Source organism: Balaenoptera borealis, assembly GCF_965194805.1.
Source record: "Balaenoptera borealis genome assembly, chromosome: X".
Taxonomy (NCBI): domain Eukaryota; kingdom Metazoa; phylum Chordata; class Mammalia; order Artiodactyla; family Balaenopteridae; genus Balaenoptera; species Balaenoptera borealis.
This window is the reverse complement of record NC_138881.1, coordinates 32,222,364-32,250,169: the sequence shown is the minus strand read 5'-3', so window position 1 is coordinate 32,250,169 and position 27,806 is coordinate 32,222,364. Positions and strand designations below refer to the sequence as shown.

The 27,806-nt window shown below is 34.2% G+C and overlaps 1 protein-coding gene across 1 annotated transcript in view; it reads right to left on the bottom strand.

Annotated features, from left to right (window-relative positions):
- The window catches only part of CFAP47 (cilia and flagella associated protein 47), a 431,032-nt gene that overhangs the window by 321,421 nt on the left and 81,805 nt on the right, over positions 1 to 27,806 (bottom strand). Inside the window, 4 exon segments of the mRNA XM_082377789.1 lie at positions 9,720 to 9,948; positions 11,096 to 11,197; positions 11,200 to 11,220; positions 14,825 to 15,056. Coding sequence (XP_082233915.1) covers positions 9,720 to 9,948; positions 11,096 to 11,197; positions 11,200 to 11,220; positions 14,825 to 15,056 — 584 coding nt within the window.

The following is a 27,806-nucleotide window of genomic DNA, read 5'->3' as shown; positions in this document are numbered from 1 at the left end:
GTACAAGTAAGGGTTTGACTACCATTCCTCCAACCCTTGCTCTGCCACTTACTCTATGACTTTATGGAAGTAACTTGACCTTTCTTTCCTCAACCTCCTGAAAAGTAATGTACATAATAAACCTAGTATATCCTGAAGTTACCAACAAATCAACCAAATATTTCATGGAGAAAATTAGCACCATCATAGGCTTTAAAATAGTTCTACAAAAAATTATGAAGAAGATAAATGGTCTAAACAGAATTAAAACATAACCAATGACCAAGTAAAAGGAAAAAAAAAAGCAATAAGATGAGTGCAAATGGAAAGAAACAATAAACACTATAAACAGACACACAGGGGCTCCATTTATTATAGTTGTAAGACACAGATTTTAAATTAAGTGCACGGACTACGTTTAAAATTGAGAATTTTGTCACTGAGCTATAAATTATATAACAAATGACTAAATGGAAAATTTTCAAATAAACAAATCCAGTCAGTAAAATTAAGAGAGCAATGGATGAGTTTAACAGCAGATTAAGTCAAGTGAAGAGCAAAGTAATGCACTGAAATGCAGGCCATAGGCAAGTATCCATACTGCAATATAGAGGGACAAAAGGATGGGAAATACAGAAGAGTGAGCAAAGAAGAGGAGCCCAAAAGAATGGAGCAGTCATATAATTTGAAAAGATACAGAGTGAGAACTTTCCAAAACTGACAATAAAAAAATCAAACCACAGATGAAAGAATCACTATGAACCCCAATAAGAATAACTACAAAGAAAAGTTACCTAGGCACTTCAGAGTAAAGCTGTTGAAAACCAAATATAAAAAGAAACTCTTAAAAGTGATCCCCTCCTCCCAAAAAGAAAACACCTTCAAAGCAGTAAAAATTAGAATTTCAGATTACTTCTTAACACAAACAGTAGAATACAGGAAAAAAATTATATATTTTAAATATGCTTAAAGAAAATAACTGCCAACCTCGAATCCTATACCAAACAAAACTATACAATTAGAATAAAGGTGAAAAAAATACAGCTATTTTCAGAAACAAAATACAGAATTTGTTACCATATGACCTTAATGAAAAGATATAAAGATAATTATTCAAGAGGAAGAAAATCATCTTATTTAGAAGATCAAAGATACAAAAAGAATGAAGAAAAATTAAATTGGTAAATATATGGGCAAATATTGACTGATTAAATAATAATATCTGGGGTATATATATATACTCCAGATATTATATATATATATATATATATATATATATAGCATATATATAAAATATATAATTATAGTACACAACAATAGTGTATGTTGGAGGGAAGAAAATAAAGTTAAAAATACCGTAAGTCCTTGTAACATCAGGGAAGAGGAAAAAATTATTAATTCGACAATAATTTAATAAATTAAGAATGTATGCTGTAATATATAAAGTAATTGTTAAAAGAATAAGAGAAGTGTACTTAACTTCTAAGCTAGTAGAGGATAAATCATGAAATAAGGAGAGAATTTTCATCAATCCAAGAGAAGGCAAAAAAGGAGAGAAAGGGAACACAGAGCAGACAGAAAAGTAGAACTTAAAAACATCATAGATTTAAATCTAAATTTACAGTATTTATATTAAATTTATATAAACCATAAACTCAAGTTAAAAGAAAAAGATTGAAAGAATAATATGAAACAAGCTAAATATAGGGTATAAAAAGAGATATAACCAAAAACACAGGAAATAAAGATTTATGTAAAAGATTCAAAAAATCCTATGTAAATATTAACCAGAAGTAATGTGCCTATATTACTAAAAGACAGGTTAGAATTTAAGGCACAAAGCATTACTAAGTATAAAGAAAGAAATTCCATGGGCAATGCACCACAAAGGTATTACAACTGCACATTTGAATGTACTAGGTAACAGCTTCAAAATATATAAAGCAAAATTGACTGAATGAAAAAGAAGTAGTCAAATACACAAAGGAAGACTAACAAATTTATCCCAGTAATTGATAACTTAAAAATCAGTGAGCACATATATCATTTAAAGAGTATAATAAGCAAACGTGTACCATGTGTACATGGAAAACAGCTTTCAATAACTATAAAATACACAATATTTTCAAGTTGAAATGTTTATAAAATCTAAATAAATGGTGGCCAATAAACAAATGCCCAAAAATTTCAAAGGGGATCGTTTCTGACCTCAGTGAAATTATGCTGAATATCAACAACAAAATCACCAAATGTAAGCTTCTAAATAACCTTTGTAAAATAAATCACAATGGAAATTAGAAAAAAATATGAATGGAATGGAAATAACATATTACATATAAAAATACGCAATTTAGATAGTAAAGACAACTTTAGAAGAAAATCTATAGTTTAAAAATTAAATGTTTTCATTTGAAAACTCATAGCTACTAGAAATAAACTTAATAAACAGATAAAGTGTTTCTATAGAAATCATAGAGTAAACGTCATACTTAATGGTAAGTGTTAAAGGTTTTTCTCACTAAGATTGAGATTAAGAGGAAGATGCCTATTATTCAATATTTAACTGGAGATCATAGCCAATGCAATAATGCAAGAAAAAGAAATCAAAGATATAAGAACTGAAAAAGAAAAAAAGAGGGATTATTTGCAGATGTGTTTGAAATTTTACAAAATGCATAAAATTCCTACAAATAAGAAAAAGGGAATCTAATTTATTTTTAATGGGGAAAAATCATGAACAGACTCTTTATGATAAAGTATTTCTAAATGACCAAGAACATGTACAATTTTTCTTAATATCAATACCAGTAATATGAATTCAAATCACACCCACCAGAAGGAGCTAATATTGAAAAGATTGACAATATTAAATATTTCCTAAGATATAGAGCAACTGGAACTGTCATTTGTGATCTGTGGGAGTAGAAATTGGTACAGCCACCTTGCAAAATTTTTTGTAAGTACCCCCTAAAAGTGATATTTTTATCTTATGATTCAGCAATTTTACCCTTATATATATGTCTTTCAGAAATATGTGTACAAAAAGACATATACTAACATTTTCTTTTTTATATATATATTTATTTTTGGCTGCATTGGGTCTTCGTTGCTGCACACGGGCTTTCTCTAGTTGTACCGAGAGGGGGCTACTCTTCATTGTGGTGCGTGAGCTTCTCTTGTTGCAGAGCACAGGCTCTAGAGTGCAGGCTCAGTAGTTGTGGCACACCTGCTTAGTTGCTCCACAGCATGTGGGATCTTCCTGGACTAGGGCTCGAACCCATGTCTCCTGCATTGGCAGGTGGATTCTTAACCACTGCGCCACCAGGGAAGCCCCTATACTAACATTTTCATGGTAGCAATATTCATAATAGAAAAATCTGGGAGGTGGCGAAATGCCTATCAATGGGAGAATGAATAAACTATAGAATATTCATACAATGGCCTAGTGTACAGCATTAAAAATAAATTTCTCCTAAATGCAAATATATATATATGAACCGCATAAACATAATATTGAGCAAAAGAACCCTGACACACACAAAAAATGTAAACTGTATGATTCTTCCTATATAAAGTTCAAAGCAGACAAAACTAATATTTAGCGTTAGAATTCAGGATAATGTTTGCCTCCTTTAGAGGTGGAAGTAGATGCAGGAGGTGGGGGTGATTAAGAGATACAAGCAATGTTCTATTTTTTTGGTGTAAGTGTTAGCTATACATGTATGTCACATGGTGATAAAAACTATTAAAATTCAAGCAAAAATATTAAACTCTGGAGTTTACAGATCTATGCTTAGGTGATAAAACTTAAAAAAAAAAAAAAAGGCAAGGATATGATTACCATAAATGTCAGGCTAGTAGTTTCCTTTCAGTTGTAGAGATTTGGTAGTGTTGTGAGGGTCACAAGAGGCTCCTGGGGTGCTGGCAAAGTGATGCCTGCACAGAGGTTTGCTCTAGGAGTAAATTGAGGGGTTGCACTTAGCTGTGAACCCTTCTCTTTGTGTTTTCTGTCAAGATTTTAAAAGTCAAGAGGAAACAGCTTGGGTCTTCAAAGTTCCTTTAGCACATGAAGATTGACTGAAATTAGCTAGTTTAACTTAGTGTCCAGAGGTTTGTTAGAGAAAAAGGTTACACTGTTAGTCAATAACTAAATTGCCCATTGGGAGAACAAATTATGATGTAAAACTTACACAGTCTTTTCTTTATTATCTACATGTATGCATATCCCACAAATGTGAACTTTATATTTACTTGATAACTTGATAATTTTTAACCATATTCCTTTTCCTCTTCAGTATTAAGATATTAATGATTTCAAGTTTCATTTTCAATTATGAGAGTCCCCCTGCTTTGGAGACAAACTATGCACACCTAAAAGCTCAGTGTACTTATGATCTATCTTTCCCTGTAAAGAAACCACCCTCTACTTGCCACTATCACCAGCAAGCAAGTAGTAAAATGGTTAAAGAAGGAAAACTATTCCGAAAGTAAGAATTGTAAAATGTTCATTATTGTTATAGTAATGGGGAGAAGTGAAAAGAACTCAAGGAACTCAATTCTAATCAGTTATTATAACCACTTTCATTTTAACACATTGTTTCAATCTAAAGACACAATATTGTGACTATGTTGGACCCTGTTGGCAATATGAATAGGCAGACTGCCCAGAAATGGAGGTTATGCTTTACATTTACATTATTAAGTTTATCAATGAGCTTGCCAGCAGCTCAAAGTCACAAAGACAAAAACATGCCATATGTACGTGTGTATCTGTATGTGTGTGTGTGTGTGTATATATATATATATATATATATATATACATATACACACATACACATCTATTTTTTATATGTCAAAAGTTCCTAAATCAAGTTGGGGAAAGATCCTGCAAGGGAAGGAGAAATATTATTAATGAAATATCACTTGGGTAAGTGCTTGGAAACAATAAGCTTTAAATTTACCTTCCACTGTTAAATAGAAGAAGAATTGGTGAATATGATGAATGAAATCAGAAATACATAACACGATTAACGTAATTTTAATTACATTTAATAATAATAGCTAACATTTATTGAACACTTACTAGGTCCTAAGCTCTGTTTTTATATGATTTAAAGGCATTACCTCTTTTAAATATCACAACACTATAAGGTAAGTAACATCATTATCTCCTTTGTACAAATGAAGAAATGGAGGCATAGAGAAAATATTTTCCTTATTTTTCATGCTTTTGTTATGAATTGTAGAACATTCCACTGATTAATTTGATTTTCTGTGAGATTCTATATACTAAATGAGACCTTATGATAGGGAATGCCTAGCTTTGGAACAATTTGAATTCTTCCTCCTAAGCTTCCTGACTGGCATTCCTATACGTGCTCTTAGTGTGTGACAGCTTCAGGGAAACACATACTGGGGCAGAAGCTTGTACTAGCACTGAAATGTACAACAATCACTCCTTCCAGATGAAGTGGGATTTCCAGTACAATTTAAATGATACTGTGACCTGTGGTGTTTGGAGAAAACGTTAATTCCCATAATTCATCCAACTTAAAGTTAGTCAACTGATGATTTCTGAAACATAAATTTTGTGGTCTCTCATTTTTCTATAGTTATTTCCATCTTTTGTTGATTTGGGGAAGGGCTGAAAATAATATCTGAGAGCCTCTAAGAAGTGAAAACAGACTAATAATTAATCAATAAATAGGTAATTTCCTCAAATAATTCCTTTGGCTTCTGCTAATCCACCTAAATCGCTCTCAAATCAACAAATGAAATGGCAATATATTGCCTTGCTGCTGCAAACTGTTATTATAAAGAGTGAAATTACCTGAGATAACATCAATAAAGCAGCATTTCTAACAACCTGTATCTTCAGGTTCAAAAAAGGTGTGTTCAAAAATGTGTGTTCGAAAATGTTCAATAATGTTGGAAAGAAAACAGAAACTTTTTGACATTCACACCGTAATTCACAATGAATTCGTTTTCCAGGTAATGCTGCTTGCAGTGGATGACTCTCCAGCCGGGGGTTATTGCACAGAAGGCCAGGCAATTCCACTTTGCCTGTGAACATGCATGACTTCACTAGAATTCATGGCTTTCCCAGGACTTTAAGCTTCACTTGGTCTGAAATCCTCAGTTTAACCCGTAAACATTAGGATTACATAACTATCCTCAGTTCCAGACTACTGTATTCTTTTTCTCCTTGAACTGATATACATAACCAGAGGCACTTAGAGTGTCCAGCCTAAAGCCAAAGATGAAAATGCCAAGTAGTGGAGTTCACGTCTTTCAAGTGTTAAAGTTTCCTAATTCTTAATCTGATCCCCCAGTAACTGGCAAGTGGCACGATGCCTAAAAGTACTAGCTCTGGGAGAAGAATGCTTGGGTTCAAATCCTAGCTCTGCTATTCATCAGCTGAATGACCTTGGGAAAGTTATTTATTCTCTCTCTGCCTCAGTTTCTCATCAGTAAAATAGGGATAATAATAGTACCTACCTCACTTTATAGTACCTATAAAGGTAGTTATAAAGAGTAAATGAATACCCACAAGATACATACAATAATGCCATGTTTATAGTAAGTCTAGTATATATTAATCATTATTATTAATAAAATATCACTAAATTATTTTCAAAGGAACAAGGTAAGAGAGATATTGCAAAGCAAGTTCAGTAGAGCATGGATTATTAGACCTCAAGAATGAAAGCAGTGACAGAAATGATGAGTCATAAAGTTAGGACTATAAGAAGATAACTGGAAGAGAAGTGTACAAAACTATGAGGAGGAAGGGCAATTTCCTGTTCAGGACAACAAAATGAACATATATCCTTTATCTTCTCAGAAATATCAGAAAGACTGGAGAAAGGGAATAAACCTACAACAACACTGACATTGGGAAAAGGACCATTAGTGTACTAGAAACTTTGAAGAATATCTGGAAGACAGAGAATGGGTAGAATTGTATTGAGGAATAAATCCAAATGATGGACTGCACAGCAGTAGGTAGGCTACAGGGCAAAAGGAAGCCATTTTTCCTAGAGGAACAGAAGAGAGGCTCCAAACTTAGAGTTGGCAGAGACAGAGGGAGGAAGTGACCTGGGGTACAGTAATCGTGATGATTAATAGAAGTACTAGATATGGAAGAGGTATTTGAGAAGGCATGCATCCATAACATAAAAATAGGATGATATTATGAAAGAAAAAGACAGAAGGAAGGAGGGAGGGAAAGAAGGAGGGTGGGAAGGAGGGAAGAAATAATTAAAGTATAACACAGAGTTCTTAAAAAAACAAAACTATCAATATCAATTTTAAAATTTTAATGAAGACTGGAAGAGGAAGTGAAGGAGATCTGTAAGTATAAGAAAGCAAAATATAGAAAAAGATGAAAAACATAAGACATAACTGAGAGTGATATAGATTAGTCATGCAGGTTCACCATCATTCCAAGAGGAGATTAAGAAAGAGAGAACGGAGAAAATAGAGAAAACAAAGGGAAGGAAATAGCAGAAAATGAGGTAGGGAAAAACAGTTAAAAGATGAATTTTCTAAGTGAAAGGGCTTACTAAATGCCAAGCAGATTGAATGATATAAAATGTTCGCACACTCAGATTTTATTTCAATAAGTTGCAGAATAGGAGATTAGCAGAAAAAAATGGAAACCATAAAATAAGTTTGAGAGAATGAACATGGTACTCACAAAATACAACATCAGACTTCTCATTAGAAACACTGAATGATCTAGCTGACGGGGTAACGTAGGAGACATTGAAGAAGGGGCTCAAATATTGGCAACATTACATGATCTTGAAAAAATATCTTCTTAGCCTGGAGTCCATGATCCAAAGATTCCAAATAAAGAATTACCACTGAATAACACTGTTACTTGGACAAAGTAACAATTCCAAGTTTTTTGGTTGTGGGCAGCTTCCTTCCCAGGGCTAGAGAGGCCCTCCTACTCCTCCAGAACTGCCTTTCCCCAGGCTGTATGCATGGGCTGTTTCTCATGTATCAAAACAGCAAAGTTCTCAATTCCATCAGCAAACAACCAGACCCACAATGTGATTCATTAGTAGGGATATACAACAGAACACTTACTAGAAAATCATCTGAAAATATAAGAGATTTTTAAAAGCTTATATTATTTGATCGAGTGATCTCACCTCTGAGAACCTTCCTATGTAACATCTAGAAATATCTGCTACCATTTATAAACAGGTATGTTCAATCTTGGCATTGTTTTTAAGAAAATACAGAACAAAATAACATAAGTAAACGCCCAACAATTAGTGAGAATCGGCAAATAAATAATGACGCATGAAGACAATAACATATTATACAACAAATTAGCAATCAATAATATAGTAAAAAATATAGAAAATGAAAGTTAAAATCACAAGCTCTATAAAAAACAACAAAAATGAGAATGCTTAATAGCAAAAAATCTGGAATCCATCCAAAGTGGAATAGAGATAAATTTATAGACCTGAAAATAAATTAAGCATACCATTCAAGTTTAAAGGAAAAGTAAATCATAAAGAAAAAAAACCAGCATTATTTAACAGAGATGAATAAATCAAAGAACTTATTCATTATGAGACATAAAAGTAAAATATCTAAATCAAGAAAAAATAAAATTAAAATTATAAATGAAGAGACTTTAAACATATAAACCATAATACTACTAGTCACAACTGTTAAATAATGAATTGTAAATGCCCAATCAATGATTTCTCTGAAAATGAAAATAAACCATTAAAATATACTAAAAATAGATACACTTTTCAGTAGAAAAAAACACCAAAACAGAAAATGAAAGGTTATAAGAGAATAACTTCTCTAAAAAATTCCCTGGAGTCAGATGATTTATGATTAAGTCTGTAAATATTCAGTGTATCTGCTGTATTAATTTTCCCTCAGCGTAGGCAAAGATGAAAATATTATCTAACTCATTCTATGAAGCTGATATTGTCTTACTTAAAAAACTGAAAAAGATAACTTATAGGAAAACTATAGACTTAGAATAACCTAGCTTGCTCCTGAGTATAGATGCAAAAATTCTAATACAGCCCTTCTAGTTACATAGATTAGTACTTGCCCCTATGGTGCCAGCAAGTTACCCCAGTGATGAAAAAGGAGGTAGGAAAGCTCTAAGAACCACTACACCAGTAAAGTTATAAAAATGGAGGTGCCTAAATTCCTGTTAAAATTAAAAACATAATAAAGTGACTTGATATGACCAATGCAGTTAACTATTTTAGACATTCTGAGTAATAAAACAACACATGAAAGAGTTAGCTAAAGATACTGTCAAACGGGAGATAGGATCAAAGAAATTGCGTCTTCCCTTTTCACTAACACAATTTACTATCTGACTACCTGATGATACTCTTGATAGACAGCTGAATTTCATTTATATAGAAACGTGGGGTTACTAAGTTTTTTAAGTTTAAAAGGATTTCCTACCCATAGTTCATCCATTCTCATTTCACAGATGAGGAAACCAAGGTTCAGAGACTTTCAGTGCTTGCCTAAAACCACTGGATGTTTAGAAGAAATTAAAAAGTACACGCATACTCAAGAATTTCTATTTGCATCCTTTTGCTTTTCTTAACAGCCTCCTCATAATTTATCAGTTTAGAATAAATTAACAATTGTATTTTACTTCAAACAACCCCAATAAATAGATATCTTATTATATGATACAAGACAAGGGATTTAGAGAAACATATAGTTGTCACCTTCTTATAGTCTCTGGAATAGAAAGAGAATGGGGTCCTTCAGGCCAGCCGAAGAGACTGAACCAGGTCTGAGCTGCATTTACAACCTTCTGAAAGAAGTCATATGTCTTTGTACCTTCTTCAGGAGAAAAGAACTGCTCGTCTTTCACCTCCTTTTCCATAGATCTGTTGCTTTTCTTTGACATTTCACTTTTTCCTGAGTTCAATCTTTCAGGTATTATTTCCATTCCTAAAATTCAAATTTGTTTATGAAGAAGGGTTACTTGACTACAGAGTAAAACAGTCTGTCAGCTAGTGCTATCTGTAAGTAGACAAACAAAGCTCATTTTACAAATTATTCTATGTTCTCAAAGAAACTCTGAGTCAATTTACTGTACCTTAACATAAAGAAGACATTTATTTTCAAATCCCCAACAGAAAAACTTTAAAGAGAGATGAATTTCAATAAAGAAAACCATTAAATTTTCATCTTGCCATAATGGTATGTGAAAACATTCTCTAAAATGGAAACTTTCATTTAGTATTACATATATAAAATATTTAGACAATTCTTCAGTTTTACTTATTAGACAGAATTAAACTTTAGCTGAAAAACTTATAAAAACAAAATATTGGTTTCAGATTCAAAATGACATTCTATCCAAATGAAGCACTTCAGTAAAACAAAACATGTTTGAACTAGAGAAATTTTCAAGAATATAAAATGATTTTATTGTTTTTTTTTTGTAAATATCTGGTTGTGTAATGGCACAAGCACACACTCATTTCAAAACCTCTCAATATTTAATTTGGTTTGGTCCATTCATTAAAAAGGAAAATTTTCAAAATTTTCAATAGAGAAAGGAATATTTGAATAGTTAATTACAAATAATAATATCAAATTCACATATTTATCTGCATGCATCTCTTTCTAAGATAAGCAACATTGGATCCAGCTAGATAATTAGGAGACAAACCCCGAATTCCCGAATTGTGTACAGAGGGTCACAGCAAATTCACAGGGGCTCTGCCAGATATTTAACATTTTAGTTAAATACCACTACAACATCTGTTGGATATCATATAAACTATTGATTCTACTCTTAGGTTTTTCTACCAAACAATTTAATAAATGGAACTGCTTGGTACATCTTTTGGCCTAACAGAAAAGTACTAAGATACTAAGCACATCATGAACCAAAAACATTAGAGAATCTCTGCTCTAAATCATTGGAAAGAGCTCCCAAAGCAGATGACCCACTCAAAACTAATGACAAATTCAGTTTTCTTCATGGATTTCTTATTATCTGAAAAAGTCTAAGTTGTGAATCAAATAATATTAAACAGATAATGTTTTGGATTGGGTTTGGGTGGTACACTATATATTTGCCACATACCAACAAATAATCTTCCCTTTTCAGGCTCAGCATCACTAAATTTACTAGGAGCAGGAGAGGGTAATCCAGCTTCTCGATTGGCAAGCAAAACCTTGCTCCGGCCTTCACAGAACTGGCATCCTTTTCTACAAACGACACATTGGATCATAGTAGGTCAAACAAACATTTGTGAATTCACTATCAAGTTACTGAACCTGAATTTCATAATTTCAAATATATAAATATATATAGTAAATATGTGTGTATATATATACAAACATTATTATCTGTACACAGTACCAAATAAAAGAAAAATGTCTAAGTGCCCATTACACATGAAGTAAGATGTCAAATAGGAAAAAATAAAATAAAGGGTGATATGGTTTTCTGAATTGAATGAACTTTATTAATAAGGAAATTATGGTATTTCAAAGTTATTGGAGAATGAACAATGTTCAACTTTAGCATGAACAAAGATATGTAAAGTTTTTAAAATGTTTATACACCCAAATTTTTAGAATTATTATATATAGTGCTCAAAATCGAATATAAGAAGAGTGTCACTAACAAAAGTAATTTCTTCCTAGTTGATTTTCTGAAATGAAAGCACTGCTTGGTTATGAGCTGATATCATTTTGTACAGCTTTTGATCTCTATTCCAGTTAGAGCCACTGTGCATACAGTAGAGTTTGCCAGCATGGTAATCCAAACCCAACCACCGGCAATGCTGACCAAGAAAAGGAAGCAGATGTAACCGACGGCCAGATATCTATCTATCTACCTATCTGCTTATCAACCTATCTATCTATCTATCTACATATGTGTGTACATATATGTGTGTATGTATATATATGAACACACACACATATTCATGTTATTCTGTCGGAGAAGCATGGCCTGTGCAGTTAAAAAGATCTAATTTGAAAGCTTGGCACCACAACTAACTCCTGAGCTATTAAACCAAGGGTACATTATACAAGTTCTCTGAAACGTCTGTTTTTAACCATAAAATGAAACCAAGGGTTCTGAGCTCATGTGTTTGTTTTGAGGATTACTTTATAGGCAATAACACATATAAATAAGCTGGTATATACTAAGCTTCTTCCACTCTTTCAGTACAAAGCCATTCAGAATTTGCCAGTGAACCTTTACCCAATTAAGTATGCATATCTCCAGAATGCTAAGCCACTACAGACTTCATAGAAGTGAGCCTTAGGAAATTCAATGACAGAATGATTCGTTTTGACATAATCATACTGCATTAGGCAGTACCTTTTCAACTCACCATCAAATGACAAAAAGTTCCTAGTGGGGTACAAACCCACATCTGTACCCTGCAACTAAAATCGGTATGATAGGTTTTTAATTAGCATATTAAGTATAACAAGTAAATCATACTTCTTTACTTTTGGATATACTTAGTATGTTTTAAGGTTTCACCTTTAATGAACATATCATACTCTAGAGCACAGTAGCTACGTATGTATGCTCTGAGATCTCACAAATTTGGTTAGAATTCCCTGTGGCAATGTGCTTATCCTCTATGACTCAGTTTCTTAATCTGTAAAGTGAGATTAATAAGAGTATTGAACCACAGTTGTTGTGAGGACTAAATGAAATTACAAATATAAGGCACTCAGAAGAGCATCATATGCCTGGGAGGCACTAAATATATGTTATAAATTATTGTTATACATATTTCTAAAAATATTTTAGAATATTTAAGAATCATGATATCTTTCCATAGTAATATTTACCCAAATGGATGTATTACTTTAAACAATTATCATACAAACACAAAGACTTCATTCATTTTTTTTCATTCTAAAGAGATAGCAGTATTTTGTACAGTAATTCCTCATTATTTTGGGGTGGGAGAGATATTATGAAAAATATAAAAGAGTGGTAAAGCAATAATAAGTTATAATAGCAATAATGATGAAGTGATAATAATACTTTCCAGTTATTTATAGTCTATGAGTTTTCACAAAAGCCTTTTTTATAGATAAACAGATATCGTTAGTATCGTGCTACTCCCCCATCATGCACATTTTGTTTAATAACAGATATTTAAGGATCTGAGAACTAAAGATAAAAGCATATGGCAAAATAGTGAGTTTAGAACACAAAATAGAATTTCCACCCAGGTTCTGTGACTTTTCATCCTCTGCTCTTTCTATTACACTGTTATCTGAAATCCCCCCCACCCATCCACAATACTAGAAGAATATAAAAATATAACATCAGGATTCATCAGAAAAGTCTTTTAAATTCTGAGAATGTGTGTAAAATTTGTAATATATACGTGCTGAGAAGGAACAATCAGAGAAGTGAGAAGTGACCCAGGGAAGTATGGTATGTAGAAGCCTAGAGTTTGATGAGGGGAGGGGGGCGGGTCAATAGTGTAAACTGCTGTTCAGTGTTCAGTAGTGCAGTGACAACAGTTTAATCTTAGCTTCCTTTGCTATTTCCCTCCCTCTTTCTGGGAAATAGAGTGGTTTATTGGATTGGTAAATTAGGCAAGCATGACCTGAATTCACTCTTTCTCCTCTTTGGGAATGAGCCTATCCAATGAAGGGATAGTCTCCTGTTTCCTCCCTATTGTCAACCTGCACACTCACCCAAAGTAGCTAAGAGAGGGAAGCAGAAGTTGAAAGGCAAGAGTAAGCACGGTTAGTTGATTAAGCAAGGTCTCTGGATAATGAGATTCAGATAAAGGAACAGCCTAAGGAGGAGAGAGTCTTCTTTCCTTGGCTTTGTGATGGGAGAGATGATGGGTTTAAAGGCATGTTTGGTATGTGGAAAATCAGCGTGTTCCTGCCTGGTGGTCTTCAGTTCTTCTGAAAAGTTAGAGAAAAGTTCATCCCCTGAGACTGAGGCAGAACAGGATTGAAAAGGTTTCATAGGAGTGGTAAACATTTCAAGCAAGTGGAGAAGATGAGAAAACTTAAAAACCCAGGAAAGACCTGCAATTTAGCACTGAAACTTAAGGCCTTGACAACCTACACAGAGAATTTTTTCCCACTCTCCACTGTTCTCTCCCTCTGAAATTTACTTCAGTAAGCATCCTTCTCTGTGTCTTACATTTCAAATTTCTCCCTACTCTGCAGCTTCTCTTCTGTTGTTCTTAGCTTCTCTCACCATTTCTCCTGGAGCAACTCCTAGCTGGTCTACTGCTCACTCTCCATCCACTTGAATTCGCCTCACATCTCAACAATTGCTTCCTTTCTAATACACTGATCAATGTCCTCAAAAGCCACAGAAGGTCCCCACTATTACAGAATAGAGGGTGCAGTGGTGTGGTCCCATACCCACACTATCTGCCTTATGTCTCCCATCACACCCCCATGCCTTTGCTATACTGCCTTTTTGTCCAAATTGTCCTATTCAAGATCATTTGTCAAACTCTACACAAATGTCATCTCTTCTATAAAGACATCCAAACATCCAACATCAGCATTAACCTCTGCACCCCCCCCTCCACGTTCCCAAGAAATCATTTGGCTCATATACAGAGCTCTTAATTCAATCTTTGTATTAATTTGTTTATGTATCTTTCACTAGACTGTCAACTTTTGCAATTAAGAGACACTGCCATAATCTACCTTCAATGCTAAACACACCCCCCGGTACTGACAGGAGTTTAATAAACATCTGTTAATCTTAAAATCACTCTATTTCTAGATGTCAGCCTTGGATAACAAGAACATATACAGCGAGAGTTCAAAACAATAGTCATGTATAACTTACCATTCTTTAAAATAATTTTTTGCTCATCAAGATGAATTGCCATATATAAATAGAGAGTAAGAATGCAGTTTTCTGCTGTTGCGGTAACTGGAAGTAAAAACCTAAAAGTGAAAATACTGCATTTCAATAAAATAAAATTTTCAGATGCAGTAAATACAATGAAAGATTTTTTTAAGTATCCTGGATGCCTATAATGATCGAGACATGAATTATTCATGATTTTTCTTTCCATCTACTTTGTTTTTCTTAACCACCTACTGTATCTATTTTAATGGTTTAAGAATATTTACTTTTAAAGCTTTTAACAGAGACGGTAAATTTCTCTGTCTAGTGTGCTCTAGAACACAGCTTGTACTTATGCAGGTTCACAAACAGATTCAGGAAATTTTAGAGTTGAAGGAGCTTCAGAGTTAATTTACTCACCTTCTTCTATAAAATCCGTGACAAATGTTATCTAGCCTCAGATGTTACTACTAGGGAGATACCACCAGGATGACACATGACTCAGTGACAACCCATTTCATATCTGGAGAACTGTAACCTCATAAATCCTATTGCAGAGCAACACAGAACAAAATCTACAATCTACAGTCCCCATTACATTCCTTCAAAAATATTTAAAGACAGTTCACTATATCTTCTCTAAACTCTTTTCCATATTGCAAACATTTAGAATGTTCAAGGGTTCTTTCAACTGCAAGGTCTCTAAATATTTCACATACCATCTAACTTCTTTAGATGATCTTTTGTTTTGTGTTTCTCCTTCTTTAAATGTGTCTGAGCACTGAAAGTAATACTTTAAAAGTTATTCAACCAGTAAAGAGTACTATTACCTTCCACAATCTGCATACTCTATTTTATGAAAGCATTGTGAAATAGTCTTATTATTTTTACCTGTCTAATTTATATGACAACTCTGTCCTTGTGCAATTGATTTTTTAATATAAATACTATATTTTATATCTATACCACTGTAATACCGCCTTATTGGTTTCAGTTCTGCATTATAGCATATCAAGATAATTCTACTCTTGAATCATCTATCATACTCACTCTTCTATCTAGCTTATGGTTACTGGCCAAGGTGAAATGACAAAATCCCATGTTATAATCCAAGTTAATGCAAGTAAAATATAGAATAGGATGAGACTAATAAAAATCTGTAGCTGAAATATAATGAGTTGTCAAGGGACATTAAAATAAACATGTTATATGTAAATGAATTGATTTTCACCTCAGCTCTGCATATGATATTTTCCCATAAGGAATGCATTGTTTTTATCTTTATCATTTAGTGGGTATTAAAATATTATGCAAAATAAACAGATTCAACATTGTCTTATTTAACCAACCCTAGTCATTCCCCTGCCTCATCCTAAACAGGATGAGGGCATTAGATTGCCCTGTTCAGGATTAAGTTGTATTTTTACATGTAATTTTTTTCCACGTGATTTCCCTCTTAAAATGAAATTTTAAGTTCCTTGACAGCGTGAATCATTACTTCTACATATTATGCATTTATGCTAAACGTAGCAGCCAATCAAAAGTCCATTAACTGACCAACTATGTTTAATGATATTTTTCAGATTAAATAATATAGTTTATCTGTAGACACCATCATCATTGCTATCTTAGAACCAAAAATGTCATTTTGCTTTAACAGTGATTACAGGAGGAGAAAAAAAAAGGAAAGAAAAAAAGGTGACTCTAGCAAATGCTGTGGGTGCTCGGCCCTTAAGTCTTTATCGCCCAGGATGTAATCCTTTGTGTTGGGCTCCCATCCTCTGGCTGGGCATGGTGGGGTAACTGCTACCTTCTTCAGAGAATTACTGCTGGGCTACTGGAGCTGCTGCAAGTCTCAACTGCCTTAAGAGTTTATGGTCCCTAGAGTAATCCTGCAGTCCATGCCTGTATGGTGTGGGAGTTTGATAGCCCAGCAACTTTACTTCAAATAGGACAAAAACTGTGCAATGGTAACTTCATCTCCAGAGAATCCTGGGGACCAAGCTGAGGTTGGGACTTAAATTTCACATTTATTTGGGATGACTGATTCCCTGTTCTGCTTCGCTTACTTCCTTACTTGCTTTTTTCTCACATATCCATGAGTCCTCACCTAAAAGTTAGCTTGTGGACAACCCTACCCAAGACCACTACCAAATGAACCAACAAAAGAAGTACTATCACTTGAAACATTTATAAAATGGTACAAAACTAAGGAAAATAAGGATGAAATAAAATTTCACTCTGAGAATGAAATGAGAATAAATATACCAATTTTTTTTCTCTTATAAAACTAGTTTGTCAGAGATGGTAGGATGTGATTTCAGATGCTCCTTAAAGACTAACCAACATGTACAAAATTCATTTGACCACATTCTTCTATGGAGCACATGATATAGAAATTGTACAAGTTATACAGTATGGGAATATGGACACTTTATACATTGATATCATAATTATTAAAAATTCAAGGGGCTGGCAGCTGGTAATACTAATACACTACATTTTAACAAAAATATTTCTGGGAAAATAGAGTACTTTATGGTATCTTATCAGAGATGGTATTATTTATGGGTTCTCTATGCCAATCCATACAGACAGGAACCAATGGTGGTAAAGGATTTACTCTAAAAATACTCAATATTACAGTAACAGTGAAATGAAAAGCACTCTGACATTATGGGTTTCAATTCCATTCTGGGATTTAAATAGAAATTTTCAGGCATGAGTGATTTAGAATGGTTCCACTGGACCAAAATTGGGATGGACATTCCTGGTAACAACAGAGTTGATATGATGCAGATGTTGATGAACATGGTGGAAATGTGGCAGCTACTGTGCTGAGCATCTAACATGCATTATTTCATTTACATAAATCCTCTCAACAGTCCTAGAGGATATGTATTATTAATTTTCTCAGCCTTTGGTTACAATAGCAAGGTCCAGAAAAAGTCAATAATTATTTAAAGTCACACAATTAGAAAAGAGAGGGTCCAAGTTCAAATTCAATCTGCCTGACACAAAGCTCTGATATAAGCCACTGCATAGGAATGGTTAGCTTCCAGATCTGTCTTGCACAGATGCTCAAAGTTAGGAAGTCTGCATAAAATCATATAGATGATGATGAATGTAAACACAAATGTTTTTCACTAGCATCTTTTATTAATTATCTCATTAAACAGCATATACTGTAATACTTCTAGCTATTCTAATAGTGTTAAATTACATAAAGTTCCTATTTAAAACTGGTTTAAATAAAAGCCTTTTTGGAAGCTATAAATATTCTCCTGGGTTCTCAGGAAGAAGCATTTGACTTCAGATGCTCTTCTAAGTAAACCATAACCAGCATTTACAAAGTCAATGTAAACAAATTCTCCCGTTAGACACATGAAAATTCTTCTAGAGGTGGAAATCGTGAAGTGGTGTATATAGAAACAAAAGGTACTGCTGTACCCTAAGGAACAATGCAAAATGCAATAAGAAAAACTCTGGCCACTCTTTTAGATAGAATTTTTATGTACAAACTACTGATATTTTAGTATGATAAATCAAGCAGTAAATACCATAATGTATGGAAAGTCATATATGGAGTACATGATTTATTTTTTCCTCTGTTATTTCAGGCTCACTCAATATTTCTCATGAATGATTTCTTTCCTCTGCCTCCAACGATGTACTTTAAGTTTTTCCTAACTTACAGAAAAAGTGAACGACAAATAAACACATATGTATCCCTTATCAATTACCATTTTGCCACATTTGTTGATTTCTCTTTCTTTATTTGCAATTAATTTTCTTAAAAGGTGTGTGTACACAAATTTACCCCTAAATATTAGGCATATATCCCCTAAGAACAAGAACATTCTTCCATATAATCACAATTCTATCATCACTACCATCAAATTTAACATTAGTACAAGAATATTATCTAATTTATAGTCCTTATTCAAGAGTCCCAATAATGCCAGGGTCCAAATTGGGATCACCCATTGAATTTAGTCTCCTTTATTCCAGGACAGTTCCCCAGCCTTGTTTGATGCTTCATGGCATTGACATTTTTAAGAGTCAAGTTGTCTGAATTGCTCTGATTGTCCTTTCATGACTGGATAAGGTTTAAACATTTCTGGCAAGAAAACCTCATGTGTTATGGCACAGTTCCCATTTAACTGCATCAGGAAGCACAGTAGGTTACTGTTCCTCATTATTTGTGATGCTGAGTATGGTCATTTGATATGGTGGTGTCCAACAGATGTCATTTTTTATAGCAATATTTTTAAAAATATAACTTACATATCATGAAATCCATTATTTTTAAGATGTATAATACAGTAGTTTCTAATATATTTACAGAGTTGTATATTATCCCTACCTAATTTTAAAATACTTTCATCACCTGTAAATAAAACCCATATACATTAGCATTCACTCCCCATTTGCCTCTCCCCTTAGACTCTAGAAGTCAGTAATCTACTTTGTCTCTATGGATTTGCCTATCCTGGACATTAATTAATTTAGAATTATTACTTGCAATTAAAAGCAAGTAATAAGTAATCTGTGGATGAAATGTTGAGACCATGTGAACATCTCATCCTCATCAACCTTTCACCCAATGTATATAAAGTATATACTATGTGTTTGGGTTGTGCAAAGCCTTCTGGAAGGGCTCCTCCAAGCAGATAGGTCAGTGGCTCTAAAGGTTGACAACCACTGAGGCAGGTCTCAAAACTGAAAAGCAGGGGCTTCCCTGGTGGCGCAGTGGTTGAGAATCTGCCTGCCAATGCAGGAGACACGGGTTCAAGCCCTGGTCTGGGAAGATCCCACATGCCGCGGAGCAACTAAGCCCGTGTGCCACAACTACTGAGCCTGCGTGTCTGGAGCCTGTGCTCCGCAACAAGAGAGGCCACGATAGTAAGAGGCCTGGCACCGCGATGAAGAGTGGCCCCCACTTGCCGCAACTAGAGAAAGCCCTCACACAGAAACAAAGACCCAACACAGCCATAAATTAATTAATTAATTAAAAAAAAACCAAACTGAAAAGCATAGTGCAAGACAGAATTTGTGAAGAATTAGTCTCGATTTTTTAAATGTTTAGTAGAATTCTGCAATGAAACCACCTGGGACTGGACTTTTCTTTGTGGGAAGATTTTTAAATAATTATTCAACTTCTTAACAAGAATAATAAGAATGCTCAGATTTTCTCTTTCTTCTTCAGTCAGTATTGATAGTTTGTATCTTTCTAGGAAATTGTCAGTTCATCTAAATCTAATTTGTTGGCATACAGATTAATTATTCCCTTCTTTCTACTTTATTTGAATTTAATTTGCTCCTCTTTTTCTAGTTTCTTCCAGTTTTCTAAGGTGGAAGGTTAGACTATTGATATGAAATCTTTCATCATGTTTAATATAGGCATTTAAATCTATAAATTTCCCTCTAAGCACTGCTTTAGCTGCATCCCACAAATTTTGATATTGTATGTTTCCATTTTCCCTTATCTCAAAATACTTCCTAACTTACCTTATGATTTAGTCTTTGACCCACTGGTTATTTAGGAGTATGTAGTTTAATTTCCACACATCTGTGAAATTCCCAAATCTCCTTCTGCTGTTGATTTTTAATTTCATTTCGTTGTGTTGGAGTCCATATTTTGTATGATTTCAATTGTGTTTAAAAATATTGAGACTTGTTTTATAGCCTAGCATATAATCTATCCTAGAGAATGTTTCATATGCACTTGACATAAAATGTGTTTTCTGCTGCTATTAGGTCGTATGCTCTATAGATGTCTATTATAGACCGCTTGGTTGATAGTGTTTTTCAAGTCTTTAATATCCTTGTCGATTTTTTGTCTAGATGTTCTCTCCATTATCTACATTGGGGTATTGAAGTCTCCAACAATTATCTCTGAATTATTTATTTCTCCTTTCATATATGTCAGGTTTTGCTTCATAGACTTTGGGGATCATTTGTTAGGTGCTTATGTTTATCATTTTTATATGGTCCTGATGGATTGACAATTTATAATTATCATTATAAAATATCCATCTTTTTCTTTAGCAACACTTTTTGTTTTAAAGTCTATTTTTAGTAATATTAGTATAACCATTCCATTTCTCTAATGGTTGGTAACTGCATGGTATAACATTTTCCATCCTTTTAATTTCAACCTAATCATATCTTTGAATCTAAAGTGTGTGTTCTGTAAACAGCATACAGTTGTAGTTTTTTTTTTTAAATCAAGCCTGACAATTTCTGTATTTTGGTTAGCTTGTTTAATCCATTCACATGTAGGGTTATTATTGATATTTTTGGATTTATATCTGCTACTTTGTCTTCTGTATGCTTCATATTTTTTCTCTTGTCTCTTCTTTATTGTCTTCTTCTATATTAAGTGGATTCTTTCTAGTATACCATGTTGATTCCTCAATGATTTTTAACTGCATTTTAAAGTTATTTTCTTATTGGTTGCTCTCAGGATTATAATATGCATCTCAACTTAGCATCTACTCCAGATTTATACTAACTCAATTCTACTATGTTATGAAATGTTGCTCCAATATAGCTCCATTCCTTTTCTTTACTGTCACACAGAATTACATCTTTATGTGTTACAAACCCAACAATCTAGTGTTATAATTGTTATTTTATATAACCTTATGTCTTCTAAAGATGTTAAGAGAAGAAAGGAAAAATCTATTTATATAGTTTTTTATATTACATTTCATTACCATTTCTGGTTCTCATCTTTTCTTTCTGTGGATTCAATTTACTATACAGTGTCATTTCCTTACTCCGATATAGCTTCATTTCTATTGCCCTGCTTTGTAATGTTATTTACAAAATATCTCTATATGCTATTAGCCCAACTATACAATTTTATATTGTTTTGTGCAAGTGTTTTTAAGAATCATTTAAGAGAAGATAAGAGAATAAGTATATGGCAGTATAGTCATAAAGTTCCAGAGTTGTGATTGATTTATTTTTTTGGAATGAATCAAAACTGATTCAAGTTTCAGGATCATAAAGGAACTCTCATTTACTTTCATTTCAACATTCTCATGATGCTATTTTGTACTTATTTTATTTTCTATTACCACAGAAAGGATGCCTCTGAATGCTACAAGTTTAAGAACAAGATATTCCTATAGTGTCACTGGCATCATTTGATCTTTACTAAATCTGTAGGCATCATAAAAATATCTTTAAACACCCCATTGACTGAAATGAAGTTGCCACTGTTCATAAGTTTTCACCTATGATACTGGCAACTTCATAAAATTGGCCTAATACATCTGTCTCCCTTAATCTAATGTATACACACATAGTGCATGTGCACATGTATACACATATGCACACACACATACACACACATCACACACTATATACCTTTCTCCATACCCAAACAGCCATTATTGCCTTAGTCCTATTTGATTATCCTCCACACTACTGGATTCTAGGAAGGAAGCCACTACAAGCTAACAAAGGTAAAACCAACAAAAAAGAAATGCTAAATTAGAGAAAGAAAAGTAAGTCAAATAAGAATGTTTATGTCTACATCAGAGAATAACCAATAAGATGCAAATTGTATTTTTACAAATCACAATTTTGATACCGAATGGCATGGTGACCACATTAATTCATTAAATAAGGTGTGGAAAGTCTCATCATTCATCTCTCCAGTCATTAGCTGGTGAATAATTAATACTCTAATTACACATGTCTAATTCTGTCCCAAGCAGTAGTGAAGATAAGAGACTCTTATGCTTGTCATCCCATATCACTCTAGAAATGAAACACTGAAGCTCCATGAAATCTTCTAAGAGATAAATATTAAAAAAATATATATATATATATATATATATTTTTTTTTTTTTTTTTTTAATGAATCTAAAAGGAAAGAAGGGATATTTGTGATTTGAAACGTCTGGAATTGGTCAGAATTGGAGGCCATCTCTGTGTCATGATGGAACTTCCTCTAATAGAATTCCTTGTGAAAAATCATTTTCCCAATCATCTGGCCAAAGGCCTAAGTTTCCACCATGAAATATGTATTCTCATTGGTTAGAGGAATGCAATCCAGAAGAATATTTGTTGATTATAAATTAGTAGCTTGGAAGTTAAATATTAACACCTAGGCAAGGGAACACTTATTAGTGATAAACTAGGATATGATGAAATGATCACAAGGGTTTGAGAAACCAGGAAATAGCCTGGCATTGCTTTCAAAGGGAATATGGTTGCAGAGGGTGGTATCAGCTGATGACTCCTGGCAATAGAAAAGTGGTCCAGAGGGAAGGGGAAAAGTAAACTAACCAGGAACTACAATGTACTAAGTACAGCATAAAACACTCTTCTCTCATTTAATATTCCAAAGTTAGATGATCTCTATCAGAATACTCCCATTGGATGTAAGTCCAGTAATAGGAAAACAGAAAAATTTTATTTGAATTTCACTGTTTTATTCCCTTCCAAAAAGGTAAATAAAATTCATCCAAAGGTATCTCTTCGATATCATTAACAGACTTGGAACACTAAAACTATTAATAGGTTTCCATAATCTATGGAAATGGTTCCCGATTTTTAGGCTGCAGACTCTCACATCTGTTTTAAAAAATCAACTAGCAGATTTCAGTATGTGCTCTAAGTTAATAAAAAGAAACTTTACCTTAAAATGTTCCTGAATTTAGAGTAACTTTTGGTAATATGTTTTCTCAATAAATGGAGTAAAATATAAGTACTCTCATGTAGAGGGTCCAGGAAATGGTTTAAATGTGCAGTCCTTGAAAAGTATGAAACCACTGCTCTTCAAGTTGAATATAGTCTAAAATAGACCACAGTAGCATCCCATTAGTTCATGCAAGATAGATAAAGATCATTCAGAGCGCATGAAATAGAGCTGTCATGTCAAACCCTAAAGTAGAACCTTGAACCACCTTTTTCATCTTAGCATGGAAGAAATGAATCCAACTTCTTGTCATTGATACTTCTTTACATAGACTTATCTAGTAGTAATAGGTAAACACTATGTCCAGAAAGACCCTGGAAAAGATCAAATTCCAGTATCTACAAACACCCATGTGACGGCTACAAAACGCAGTTGGAGACTGACTCACACAGTCACAGGGAATATGTTATTAAGATCACAGGGCAAATATCTGCTGCTGGATTTGAAAATTAGAAAATAAAACCCTTAAAATATCATAACACTGAGGTAAACAGTTGTCAAGAGAACAATAAAGTACGAGAGTGGGAGGAACGAAAAGCATCAAAGAGAGTATAAAACATAATAAACTTGCATGGCCATTTCAATAAATTGACTGATAAGGTTTGGAGTTTTACTAATGACTACAAGGGCTATACGTGGGAGATTAGTAGGATAAAGAACATTTCATTTACAAATAAAAGTTTTTAAAAATTCAATTACACAAAACAAAGTACAGCCAGCTACAAAGATTGATTTGTGAAGGCGGAGCAACTAATTTACATTCATATATACTACTTTTTAATTCTCTTTCATTTCAAAGGTTTGTTGAAGTCCAACAGTGCCATCAGTCACCATGTCCCTATATTTATTCAATCAAAATCACTCTTTTCCATTTGCTTTCTTTTCATTTTAACTACAACCACTATAGTTCTGTACCTCTTCACAGCATCAGTCTGGGAGAGCTTATCTATTGATCTCTCTACTTCTGGTCTTTGTGTTTTCATAGTCACCTAACACATAAATAGCTTATCTCTTTCATCTAGCTAAAGCTCCTTAAAGGCAAAGACCAGCACAGAGCACATAAAAAATACTTGGGAGTTTTGACGGCACACATGGGCAGATGGACGGATGGACGGAGTGATTGACATCTGCAATCAAGATCCACCTGAACTAAAAGAAAATACCACTTCATAGCCATCATCAGGACCCCAGAAGCATAATACCCAATCTCTAATTACCATAGGTTGGGTTTACTGGAAGAAAACAGTCTGGGGTTTAAGATGTTTATTAGGATCAACATCTGTATAAGGAAGGGGAAGGAAGCAGGCTGGAGAAGAGAGTAGGAAGAAGGGGCAGGGCTGCAGGGTATGGAGAACAGGATGATGTAGAACAGCTTTGCAGGCCTGATGAGGCTTTGGCCAACTGGGCAGGCAGCTCTGGATTGCCCTTCAGAGTTTCTAGCTTTAGGCTGAAATGCCTGGCTCTCTAAACCTGCCTCAATCAGTTAGTGGGATGCCGGCTTGCCTGGCAGGGTGTAACCTCAGGCCAAGTGGTACCAAGTAGATAAGACAGATCCTGTAGATAAGACAGATCCTCCTGACAAATGCAGGCAGTCGGCTGACCTCATTTCACATAGTTGAGCAGCAAATCCTGCTTTGAAGGGGCACTAGGATGTGCAGTCCCATGTCTTCCCATTTTGATCTTTTTTTTTTTTTTCTTTTTTCTTTTGCCGCACAGCTTGCGGGATCTTAGTTCCCCAACCAGGGATCGAACCTGGGCCCCTGGCATTGGAAGCTCAGAGTCCTAACCACTGGACCGCCAGGGAATTCCCAACGCACTTTGATCTTGATTTCTGAAACAGAAAACTCTAACAGGTGAGATGATCACCTGGTATAGCAAGCTCTACAAACTGCTAACCTAAAACTCTTGGTGTATTTTACGACAGAGGAGAGACACATAGGTCAATACCTCATTTAAGCAGCCCTGTTTAAGTAAGGAAAGACTGAGTGACCAGTCAAGGACTTCATGTCGCCTAAATCTATGAAGCCCTTTGGAGAGCACAGAATCTTGAGGCTCTTATTGGAATTCTATTGGCTATAAATGTGAAATGCTCTTCTTAGTCAATTTTCCTCATGCCCAGCATTTATTTATTAGTATGAACTCTCTGTATATATCACATATCACTCATCTTCTGCAATAACTATTATTTGAATACCTAATGGCCACCAAGGTGATACAGTACGGTATTTAAATTTATGGTTTTATCAAGTGGGAACCAACTGAATGCAAGTAGACAATACTTTTCCTTCGAAAGTAAGGGCATGACAACATCCTCTTAAGATTCACTATAACGACATTCATCTTTAAATAAAATCCAAGCATTTAAATGATGAATTTTAAGCAGTCTGCAGAAATTCTGAAACAGTTCAATACATTTAATAAAAGTAATTAAATGAGGAGTGAAAGTAATATCATTAGCTTTAAGTCGAATAGAAATTTGTAAACAGAAAAAATATTTCAATTAGTTGTATCACATTCTGCCTTTCTTTTTAACTTGAGGGAAGTAAATGAATTTTTCTTTCTAATAACACCCTCTGTAACCATAAAAAGCACGAGTTTGAAGATCAATCTATCTAACATGAAATGCCCAAAATTATAGAAGGCAATAGTTATAGAAAACTAATGACTACAGAATTTAAACCAGGTCATGACCTGGAAGGATACATACACAAGAGATCTCTGAGGCTGTCACTGATGTTCTATTTTCTGACCAGAGTGGTAAACACAAGAAGGTTTACTTTTACTTTGTTAAAACATGCAAATTAGTTTTACATAGTTTGATCTGTATTGTTTCAAGAAAAAAAAAATTTTTTTCAGAACAAGCCAAACAATCCAAAAAGCAACTTGTAAACCAAATGTCCTCAAATTGATACTGCTGGGGGAGCTGAAAGTTATCACCGTGGAATTATCACTTCCTCTGAGTACAAATTTAGAAGAGATTGGAAGTTTCCTTGCAAATGTGGAATCAATGCTGGCAGTTAAGAATTGGGAATGTTAGCACAAATATCTCCCCACACTATCACCAAACGAAGATTATAATCGACAAAGACTGCAAGAAGCAACCTTTAGCTGTCAGTAGAGAAAAACCCCAAGTGCCATACAATGAAGTATCTGAACAAACCTCTTTTTATTAATAATAGATCAGTATACAATTATACCAGTATATTTGTTTGGAGGAATTTGAAATGCAGAATGGACAAACCTAGAAGTTAGGATATGTTTAAAAACAAATCCAAGGATTTAATACAAACACAAAAGGAGGAACATATCTGAGCAGCAAAAAGAAAATTCAGGAAGGTTGGGGCCGACATGCATTCATGCCACCCTCTTCCACACAGACCCTGGTAAAACAACTACCAAGCCTGACGGTACAGACTGGGCACCAGTGTCAGAGCCTTGTGGGTCTTGTGGAACTTCTGGTGAAGAAGGTCAAATATGCAATTGCCTAAAGGGCCTGACTGTATGAAATGCAATTAGAACACCAAGAAGGGTTTATAAAACATTAAAAATTTTAAATTTAATAAAATATTCAAAGTACTGAAAAGGAGAAAGAGCTGTTACTACTTGCAGTAGAGTCTGCTATCACCCAGAGGCCATGCTCTTCTTTATAGAAACAGAATCCCCTTCCCAAGTGTCAGCAGAACACATAGCCACGCATGTACCCACACCTGCACCTACCCGTGCCCATGGGACTAGCTTGGGTCAGTGACAGATTAGCAAAGGTAATGAGTGCTTGTTCTGGTTCATCTCCTTAAAAATTTTTGTCCTACATTCTCTGCATTCTATTCCATTAGCCTAGGAATGACAACAGCAGGAAGCCAACTCAGAAGCCGTGTGTCAAAAATGATGGAGCTGCGCGGAGCAACTAAGCCCGTGCACCACAACTACTGAGTCCACATGCCACAACTACTGAAGCCCGCACACCTAGAGCCCATGCTCCGCAACAAGAGAAGCCACCGCAATGAGAAGCCTGTGCACCGCAACAAAGAGTAGCCCCTGCTCATCGCAACTAGAGAAAGCCCGCGCTCAGCAACGAAGACCCAACGCAGCCAAAAATAAAATAAATTAATTAAAAAAAAAAAAATGATGGAGCTCGCCCACAAGCCCCAGACTGCCTTCCCACTCCATTATATTGTGTGGCATATGCAGGGGAAAAAACCCACAATTAATATGTATAATATTACATTATCTTAAAATAATCCATATATATATATTTCTGCA